The sequence below is a fragment of the Lutra lutra genome, chromosome 2 (genome assembly GCF_902655055.1).
Source record: "Lutra lutra chromosome 2, mLutLut1.2, whole genome shotgun sequence".
NCBI lineage: Eukaryota > Metazoa > Chordata > Mammalia > Carnivora > Mustelidae > Lutra > Lutra lutra.
In genome coordinates, this window is record NC_062279.1 from 199,245,223 (window position 1) to 199,256,439 (window position 11,217).

General features: G+C 40.0%; 1 protein-coding gene across 1 annotated transcript; it reads left to right on the top strand.

Annotated features, from left to right (window-relative positions):
- The first annotated feature begins 3,702 nt into the window (after window positions 1-3,702).
- On the top strand, window positions 3,703-9,103 carry ENAM (enamelin). The gene is made up of 2 exons (XM_047719982.1): window positions 3,703-3,753; window positions 6,257-9,103. The coding sequence occupies exon 2, from the start codon at window positions 6,323-6,325 to the stop codon at window positions 9,101-9,103; it is 2,781 nt and encodes a 926-aa protein (XP_047575938.1). The 5' UTR covers window positions 3,703-3,753; window positions 6,257-6,322.
- Window positions 9,104-11,217: the final 2,114 nt, after the last annotated feature.

Genomic DNA, 11,217 nt, shown 5'->3' on the forward strand with positions numbered 1-11,217 from the left:
GCTGTCTTTGTGTCCATCACCCAATAGACAGCAAGAGACTGATTAATAAAGACTGGGGATAGAGACTGGTGTTAAACCAAAGCAGGAATGTTTGAATGGGAACTGACATTGTAGGAAGTCAATTCAAAAATTAGCTTCTTCAGATTATAACTACTTTTGCTTCCCTGCCAACCTTCAAATTGTGGAGATTCTGATAATGCAGATGGAATTAATGAAAATTCACCAGCAATCAAAAATCATAGGCACCATATAAGGATGTTTACATAGGGAATTTTTATTCTATCACTCTTTTTCGCTGTTTTTTTTCTCTCTCTCTCTTTGTCACTTTCCCTTCCTTTATCTTCTTTTTGCTTTTTCTCCTTTTCCAGCCTGTAACAAGTCACGGGAGTTTTGAACTGGATGCCAACTCCTCTGTAACCTGACTCATACACTTATGTGAGTCAGTGTTTCAGAGTAGAAAATTATCAGCCAAACTCTTAAAACGAAAAATTTTCACCTTATCCTACCTTTTGCTTTGTTTGGTTGGTTGGTTTTCTAAAAGACTCTAAAAGAGTTTCATTTCTGCAAGGCAACATTTAAAGAAATGCTAAAGATCTTGAGGCTTCTATGGTTGAGTTAAGTTTCATAGAATTTTTAAGAGCCTTGTCTGAGTTTTAGAGACTAACATTAGTGGATGAGGAGAGCTGGAATCTCGGCCCTCCTACAATTTGACCGTTATTTGCTACCCTTGCAGATGGCACAACTGGGCCCCTTGTATGGGAATGGTATGCCTCAGCTCTTCCCACAGTACCAGATGCCCATGTGGCCTCAACCGCCACCCAACACGGGCCACCCACAGAAACCCTCATCCCCTTCAGCACCCAAACGCCAAAAGAGCAAGACTGATCAAGCCCCAGAGACTCAGAAACCCAGCCAGCCTCAACCAAAAAAGCCACCACCAAAGCGGCCTTTAAAGCAGCCACCACCTACCCCAGCACAGCCAGAAGAGGAAACCCAGCCACCTCAGGTGAGGCTTGCCCAGCAAAATTCCAAACCAGAGTCAATAAATGGCATCAGAGGGATTTGAAGAACCATACCATCCCCATATACACACTTGTCCGATGTTTCTCAATACAGGTACTGCCATGTATGAAATCAAATCGTTCATTCTCAGGTGACGCTGAACCACCTATTGAAAATTGCCTTGCAAGTTACCTCCAGTCTTTGTGTGATTAAAAATTACCAAAACAGGGGAGGCCAGCTGGCTCAATCCGTAGAGCATGTGACTCTTGGTCTCACAGTCACAAGTTTGAGCCCCACATTTGGTGCACAGATTATTAAAACACACACACACACACACACACACACACTCACTTTTTTTTTTAATTAAAAAAAATTACCAAAATACTGTTGCCTTAGAGGCTCCTTTTAAAACGCAGAGACAGCATGGTATTATAACATGAGCACTAACAGACGAGTCAGGGAACAGAGATTCAAGTTGTACCCCCAGCCCTTATTAGTTGAATGATCTTGAGTAGCCACCTTACCTTTCTGGCTCCAGGCTCCCCATGAGTAAAGAAACAATCTCTAAGTCCCTTCCAGATCTATGCTATGATAACCCAAAATACTTGAAAGGTGAAAATGCCTCCAGTACTTCTGTGTGGTGTAAACAGTCCTGATGTAAAAAGAGAAGATGTGCAAATGATTTCTCAAGGTATTATCCAGTGTGGAGCTTCTAAAATGCTGTCCCTTCATCAGTTAACACACACTATTTATTTATTATCAGACACCATTACAGATATAGAGAATACAACATTGAATAAAAAGACCCTCCTGAATCATTTACCAACTGAGAGATTCTGGGCAAATGACTCAACTTCTCTGAACCCCAGAATCTTCTGTGAAAAGGAAATTATGTCTTTAGCATGTGTCTTCTGTTTATTTGAGGATTCAATCAGCTTGCCTCAGTAAAATGCACAGCACAATACCTACAACGGAAGTGTTCAATGATGCTAATACTAATTGTTGTTGTTATTATCACCTCAGCCCTAAAAAAAGGAAATCACAGTTTAATGCAAAGGGAGATGCAGACTCCCAAGTATCAAACATTGTACCTTGTATTTAATAGGTTTGTTTTGTTTTCCATTTATCTTTCTCACGTCCCCATCACTGAATCTTTCTTTCTCTTTAGGCATTCCCACCATTCGGCAATGGGCTATTCCCACCATTCAGCAATGGGCTCTATCAACAACCACCCTGGCAAGTCCCACATGTGAGTTTTTTTTCTTTATACTAGAAGTGAAAAATAATATTAACATGTTATATCTCAAACTAGTATGAGTTCACACTCCCTAAGTGAAATGCTATATGGAGAGCATGAGAGAAAAAATCATCACATCAGCAATCATGTAGGGTAAAAATGGTTTAATGAATTTTTTACTTGGACAAATTGGTGACATGAACAGTTGAAATCACCAACCACTAATAACTTAGTTAATGAAATGATTTTAAAGGACTGTGCTATTTTGCTGCTATTCCCCACTTCCCTAAAAGATTAGAAAATACAAAGATTATCTTCATTGAATGTCATGGGGAAATTGAGACAAAATGGGGTTTGAAAATCATGAGCTATGATTAGACCAAGGTCTTTCCATGATATCTTATTATTTCTAGCCACAGAGGCTTCATTATAAAGAATCTTGCAAAATAATATTTATGAGAGTCCTTTAAAGTTTAAAATCATTAAAATAAAACATAATATTGAAATTACATCACAAGAATTAAAAATCTGAATCACAAAATAAACTGAACTAAAGAAAAGTTTAAAGTCCAATTACTATTAAATTAACAGAAGCAGCAAATATTTGATGACTTTTTTTTCAGCTATGGCATTGGTTTTTCTTGTCTATAACTCTATAAACAAGAAGCCTTCTTATTGATAAGGAACAATTCATTCAAGAAGTGAGAGTTACTTACTTTTTTTTCTTTAAAAGAGTGACTTCCTTTCACTGGCCATTCTGAACTCAGGAAACTAAGGCAGTACCAGGTGAAGATTCAAAAACCAGATAAGCAAAAAAAAAAAAAAATTGCAGATAAGCATGATTCTCGTGTTCAACTATGATCTCATTCACGTAGGACATCCTGAAGGTCTGTGGGAGTTGGACCGATTTTCTGAACCCTCCCCTGAGCAAACGCTCAGGCTCCAAGTTTGATTAGGAAAATAAACCTTACTCAAATAAAAAAGTTATAGTAATAATCCAGGAGCTATTGTCAGTTTGTCATCCAAAATGTGACATAGACTCTCTAAAAATAGCATCATTATTTAATCTCCATTATTAAATGTTCTAATAAGGATGTATAGATCCTAACAGCACTCAAATCTCTCCCTCTCTCTCTCTCTTCCTGTGTGTGTGTGTGTGTGTGTGTGTGTGTGTTGGGGGGTGAGGGGGTGACTGCTAGGAGATGCAGCCACACATGGCATTCTGAGTAGGATAATCTAGAATCCAGCTGAAAACTTTGTATTTACCAGTATTCACTGATGGATTATAATTTTAATAATTATAATCAATAGATTGTGGGAGCTAAAGTCTCAGAAGCTAAAAAACGAACAATGCTAACACCAAATCATTGACTTGAACTAATTTAAGACACCATGAGTCGTGCAAACAAGTGGCAGCACAGAACATGGTTTTCCCTTGCATTCATTATGCTTTCACATTTCAGAGAGTACCACCAGGTTATGGACGTCCACCAGTCAGCAATGAAGAAGGAGGAGTGAGTACAAGTAAAGCTACATTCCCCATTAGGAATTGCAATCCATTAGCCTCTGCTTTTTGATTCCTATCTAATAAAAAGAGTAAAATTCAACATAATAATTTATAGCTCAAGTGCCCATGATGTAAGAAAAATATCCAGTAACAAAAATAAATGTGATATATCATTTCTCTTCTATATATCCTGAACTCTCTCCCTCCCTCTCTCCCTTTCTCCCTTACTCCCTCCCTTTCCCTCTTTCTCTCTCTCTCTCCCTCTCCCTCCCTCTCTCCTTCCCTCTTTCTCTCTTTTATTCTCTGTCTCTCTCTAAGAAAACTAACCTTAAAACCTTTGTTCCAGAGTCTTTGGACTCTGGACAGTGATGGAGAAACTAAAAATAGAGAAGGAAGGAAATGCATCCTATAAAGTTATCACCAGAAGGGAATTAAGTAATCATCTAACTCCTTCATTGTACAAATAAATTGAAACCCAAAGAAGATAAATTACGAGTCAATTTCACCCACAGAGTTAGTGGATAAACTGGACCCCAAGCTCTTCTGACACCCTGTCCAATGGCTTCCTTACCGCACCACACTAGAAGAGCCAAATGCATGTCACAGAGTGATACACTGTGAAAATACTCTGTGTCATCAAAAAAGTCATTATAGTGATTCTGGCATGGAACTCCACCCCTGGAGCTTACTTCCTTTTTCCCCTAAATATATATGTCCTCAGTGAAATGGCTCTAAGGGACCAGGGATGGGAAATGGAGCAAGGAGGGAGTTAAAATAATGACACTGGAAATCACTATGTCAGAATGGCATAAGGTGCTTTTAAAAAGGTGTACCTGGTGGGCTCAGTCAGAAAAGCATGCGACTCTTGATCTCAAGTTCATGAGTTTGAGCCCCACGTTGGATGTAGAGATTACTTAAATAAACAAACTTTTAAAAATGTTTTTAAAAGTTTAAAAGTTTAAAAAGTAAAATAAAAATATCCTTTCGAGATTAGAATTACCAGATAAAAATGATTCAGATAATTGTATGCAACCCAGAAACAGGCACTTCAAATTTTCAAAAGATAGTATGAGAAAATAAAGCAGAATGGCCCAGTCAGCATAGGCATGAAAAAGTCTATTCTCCTCCTCCTGGGATGTCACTTGGCAGAATGTCCTTGAGGTTCATTCATGTTCTCACATATTGAAGTTTCCTTCTTTCTTAAAGCTTAACAGTACTCCGTGGTGTGTCTTTACCACATTTGCCTTTTCCATTCATCTGTCAATAGACATTTAGGTTCTATTGTGAACAGTGTTGCAGGTAGTAGTTGAGATTTGCAATCGCATAAAGTACAAGGGGGAGGAAATGAGGCTGGATGGATTAGTTATGGGCCAGATGATTTTAAAAAATTATTAACGTGGTGGTAGCAGTGTTTTACAAGGTATAATGTTTGTTAGGTACTTACTAAGTCCCAGGCACTGAGATTGACAGATGTTATCTCTTTTGATCCTTATGACAACGTATGAGGTAGATATTCTTTTATTATCTTGAGTTTACAAATAACTGAGGTTATCACAAATTGAGGTTAGCCCAGAGTCATATTATTAATACTGATGGAACAGAGATTTTAACCCATACCTATGTAGAACTCCACTCTTTAGACCTGCTTTTGATGTGCAATGGGGTTTAGAGTCTATCCTTAAAGGTAAGGGCAACTTTAAACAATATTTAAAGAGGAAAGTGATGGATGTTCCACCAACCCCCACCCCCAAGCTCTACTGTTCTGATGGCAGTGGAGAGACAAGACTAGAAGAAAGTAAAATTACACACAGAGTGACCAGTAAGAAAACTATTCCAATAGTCAAGGGTACTGGGGATAAAGGAGGAGGACAGAATGGAAGTTTAGATTTTATAGGACTTGGTTATTAACTGTCTGGGGGAAATTAGAGAAGAGTAGAAACCTGGAAAATTGGGTAGATAGCAGTGAATATTGTTTAGATAGAGAATATTGGAGAAGGAAGTTTGGGGAGTATTAGGTTCAACTTACATTCAGTTGGAGGTGCCCATGAAGTCTTTAGTGATGAAGTCTTGCTGCCTCAGCCTCAGGAGAAAGGGTCATGGGCCAGACTTGTGGCTTTGGGAGTCACTGGTATATATCTGTACTGAACAAATTGGCCTGCCATAGATTGCTCAAGAGGTGTGTAAAATGGGAACAGAAGAATGGGAAGGGTAGAAAATGGGACCCTTTAAAAAAGAAAAACAAAAACAAAACAAAAACCCCCTCAGATTTAGGATCTAGGCCTAGGAAGAGAAAACTGAGACGTTAACAGTCAGAAAGAGTACCCAAAGAGAGAACCAGAAGGGACTAGGGTCAAGGAAACCAAGGCGGAATTAACTTTTAAGAAAGAAAGTATAGCTAACGGTTTTAAAAGAAGCATGTTGATAATTTCCCTATTACATTAAAAATATTCTGAGCAACAACATGATGGGAAACAAAGAGTAATTACCAATTTCCATCTTTTTCCCTACAGAATCCTTACTTTGGATATTTTGGATATCAAGGATTTGGGGGTCGTCCTCCTTATTACTCGGAAGAGATGTTTGAACAAGATTTCGAAAAACCCAAAGAAGAAGATCCTCCTAAAACAGAGAGTCCGGGCACTGAGCCCTCGGCTAATTCAACCGGTCCTGAGACTAATTCTACTCAACCAAGTGCACGCAGTTCTGGAGGGAGTCAGGGTGGAAATGACACCAGCCCAACAGGAAACAGTGGCCCTGGTACAAACACTGCTCAGAATGGGGTTATCTCACCCCCTACCACTAATGTTTCAGGCCAGGGAGTACCCAGAACTCAAATCACATGGGGACCAAGTCAGCCAAATATTCGTGAAAATTATCCAAATCCTAACATCCGAAATTTTCCTTCAGGGAGACAATGGCGTCCCACTGGTACTATCATGGGGCACAGACAGAATGGGCCTTTTTACCGAAATCAACAGGTTCAAAGGGGTCCTCGGTGGAACTCCTTTGCTTTGGAACGCAAACAAGCAGTTCGTCCAGGAAATTCAATTTATCGCAGGGCTTACGCATCTACTGCAAGAGGGAATTCTCCCAATCATGGAGCAAATCTGGGAAATATCCGAAGAAAGCCTCAGGAACCAAATAAACACCCTGTGGGGACCAATATTCCTCCTCTGGGTCCCAAACATGGTACTGTTGTCCACAATGAAAAAGTCCAAAATCCAGAGAAACCAGTAGGTCCAAAAGAAAGAATAGTCATTCCTACAAGGGATCCATCTGGTCCCTGGAGAAACTCTCAAGATTATGGAGTTAATGAACCAAACTATAAACTGCCTCACCCTGAGAGTAACATGCTAGTCCCAAATTTTAATTCTATTGACCAACATGAAAACTCTTATTACCCAAGAGGAGATTCCAGTAGAGCCCCAAATTCTGATGGACAAACCCAAAACCAGAATTTGCCCAAAGGGATTATTTTGGAGCCAAGAAGAAACCCATATGAATCAGAAACTAATCGGCCAGAATTAAAGCGCAGTACATATCAACCTGCATATCCTGAGGAAATTCCTTCCCCTGCAAGAGAACATCTTCCTGCTGGAAGAAATACTTGGAATCACCAAGAAATCTCTCCATCTTTTAAGGAAGACCCTGGGAGGCAGGAGGAACACTTACCTCATCCTTCCCCTGGCTCTAGGGGAGGTGTTTACTACCCTGACTATAACTCTTATGATCCCAGGGAAAACTCACCATACCTTAGAAGCAATACGTGGGATGAGAGAGATGATTCTCCCAATAATATAGGGCAATCCAGAAATTCGCTGTACCCCATAAATACTCCAGAACTGAAAGAAACCGTCGCCTATAATGAAGAAGACCCAGTTGATCCAGTTGGAGATGAACATTTCCCGGGACAAAGTAGATGGGGTACAGAGGAAACAAGCTTTAAAGAAGGTCCAACAGTTAGGCACTATGAAGGTGAGCAATATACCTCAAATCAACCAAAGGAATACCTTCCCTATTCCTTAGATAATCCGTCGAAACCCAGGGAGGATTTCCCTTACAGTGAATTTTACCCCTGGAACCCAGATGAGAATTTTCCATCCTATAATACAGCTCCCACTGTACCACCACCTGTGGAGAGCAGGGGCTATTATGTTAATAATGCTGTTGGACAAGAAGAAAGCCCTCAGTTTCCTTCTTGGAACTCTTGGGAGCACAAGATTCAAACCCAAGGACAGAAAGAAAGAAGGCCATATTTTAACAGAAATTTCTGGGATCAGCCAACAACTTTACACAAAATGCCCCCTAGTCCACCACACCAGAAAGAGAACCAGCCCTATCCCAGTAATTCCCCAGCTGGGCTTCAGAAAAATCCAGCATGGCATGAAGGTGAAAATTTGAATTATGGCATGCAAATTACCAGGTTAAATCCACCAGAGCGAGAACATCTGGCTTTCCCAAACTTAATTCCTCCAAGTTACCCAGCAGGTCAAAAAGAAGCACATGTATTTCACCTAAGCCAGAGAGGTCCCTGCTGTGCTGGTGGCTCCACAGGACATAAGGACAATCCACTTGCTCTCCAGGACTACACTCCATCCTTTGGTCTTGCACCAGGGGAGAATCAAGACACCAACCCTCTGTACACAGAAGATAGCCATACTAAACATGCAAGACATACCATCTCCCCTACAAGCAACCTGCCTGACCAAAGAAACAGCTCAGAGAAAAGACTGCCTGGGGAAAGTCAAAACCCAAATTCTTTTAGAGATGATGTGTCTACTCTGAGAAGAAACACACCATGCTCTATGAAGAATCAACTGAGTCAGAGGGGAATTATGCCCTTTCCTGAGGCCAGTTCCCTTCAATCAAAGAATACACCTTGTCTCACAAGTGATCTTGGAGGAGAAGGGAACAAAGTTTTGGAACCAATATTTGAAGGCAACCAGTTCAATGAAAGGACTGTTGATCTTACTCCAGAACAGCTTGTTATTGGCGCACCTGATGAAGGCCCTCAGCCAGAAGGAATCCGAAGTGAAGTGCAAGGAAATGAGGGGGAAAGGCAGCAACAAAGACCATCAAGCATCCTACAGTTACCATGCTTTGGCTCCAAAATAGCCAAGTATCACTCCTCCAGCACTGGAACTCCCTCTAGCATTGGAAGGCAAGACCCATTCGATGAAGAGCCAATTATGCCTACCGAAAGTCCGAACTCATTGTCTAGGTTAGCTACTGGGGCAGAGTTTCAGAGTATAAATGTAGACCCACTTAATGCAGATGAACACACTCCATTTGATCCTCTTCAATTAGGGACCAATCCACAGGACCATGTGCAAGACTGCTTACTACTTCAGGCCTAGGGATTATCTCAACCAAACATTCTTTGAGGAAGGAAAATACCTGATATTCTACAATGGTTCCCCAACATTCTCCCCTTCCCGCACCATCCCCTCCACCCCCACCAGACTCAGTTAAGTATCTGACCTTGTTGGTGATCCTTAAGTTTTTCCCCATTCCAGTAATAGGAGTAGTGGCCCAGGTGATGAGGTTGGGCCTCTATATTCAGTACTGTCACAAACACAGACCTTAAAAATGACCAGAAAGGCTATGACCTCCAGCACTTTGAAACTTGGAAGCCATTTGTCTAGGTTAGTTTCCCTTTGTTTGCTGATTCTTCCTTTCTCTTTCAAAGGTTCGTACTTGCAAAATTCTCTGGTTTTGCAAGACAGAAAGGCAGATGAACTTTCCATTTTGTGCATGGAGATCGATATATCCGTATAATCCAGAGGACTGTATATTTTTTTCTTGTGTTAGTCTTTGTCAGTTTTTTTCCCTAATATTCTTTTGACATCTCTTATCTTCTACTGTTTCTCTCTTTATCATTTCTTTGCTTCCGTGTTTTCTTTCTGTCAGCTATTCTGTATTTCGCTTCCTATTTTTTCTTGCTCATCTTCCCCACTTTCTGACACTTTTTTACATCCTGAGGTATCTTCAGCCATCACTAGTCTTTACCTCTACGCTCTTTATTATGTCTTCCTCTCTTCCCACCTTTCTGTTCAGTCTCCTAATGGATCACTTGTCAATCAAACCTTTTTTTCTCTGACTTTCTTCCCTTCAATTTACCTTTTTCCCTGTTATACCATTTTCACATCATAAGACCACATATCTCTCTTCCTTTTTGTATCTACTCTCCAAATCCTGTGCCAGTTTTTTGGACCCAGTCTAACCATCATTGTAGAATATATTTCAGAAATAGTAAATACTGGTACCTACTTTTGTTTTTAATTTTCTTATGGCCTTCACCAGGTAGATAGAGCTTGGCCTGTGGAACACATTCAGGAAGTGTGAAGGAAGACAGGCTACTTAACTAGCAGCCTGGGGACAAGGCTTAGGAATGTGGGGAGGGAAACTGCCACACTGGGACTGAGAACACAGAAACAATGTGTGGGACTAGCCACACCCCATCACCAATTCACACTCTGCAGGATCTGGAAAGTACATTTGAGGAAACACTATCCTAATCAAATAAGAGAAACACTCAATGGCCAGTTTTCCTTGGTAGCATAATATGAGTGATTCTACCAGTGTATGCTACTAGCAACATAAAGTCTTATTTTTCATGTCCTGGTAGAATTACTTGCAGATATACTTCTTTTGTATCCTGATTAAATAGTGTAAATTATTTTGTAAAGTAGACATTTCTGTATTGCCTTGCTAGAATAGGTCCAGGAGTTTTGTTTTGTCTTTTTAATAACGGCATGTTGGCCGACTCTCTGTATAGTCCTTCCTAGAGGGGAAGAACTCTTGGAATTATCTAGAAAGTTACTTCTAACTCTAAGGAGTTTCTTAGAAGAAAATTTCCTGGGACAGATTTCATAAGAAGAGCTCAGAAATGTAAGAATATACAATGTTGAAAACTTCAAGGGGAAAGGAGTCTTGTCCTTTGAGTCTTCTGAACTTCTTGGTACAGTGTCTTGCATATAGTCGATACCCAATAAATATTTATTGATTGACCAATTTTAAAATGGCTTTCACAGCTCCCATGAAAATCCTTTGGTGTGCTTTTCCTGTGGATATACTGTACGGGATTCTGAGTTAGCCGTGGCGTATTCTGTAGCTTTAGATACTCAGCAACATGTGCAGAACATAGAATCTCAGGGTTAAGAAGGGATCTTAGAGGCAAATTATTTAGGCCACTCACTAGTTGATAAAATCCCCCCACCCACACTTTTACATCTTAATCATACACTCAAAAGTCATTAACTTTTCTATACAAAACTGTCTCTTAAGAATTATCCTCATCAAAATAAAACTACATTTTTGTTTCACTTTCTTTCCAAATGATTTTTCACCTAAATATGAATACTTTCATTGTAAGATGTGCATTCACTTCAATATTTCATAAAATATTTGAATCTTACATGTCTTTCAGTAGATATATTGAGACATCTTCATCTACGAGGCACCATAGCAT

Excerpts from the sequence above, each read along its gene's own strand:
- ENAM (XM_047719982.1), top strand. The coding sequence starts at position 6,323 with ATGTTTGAACAAGATTTCGAAAAACCCAAAGAAGAAGATCCTCCTAAA.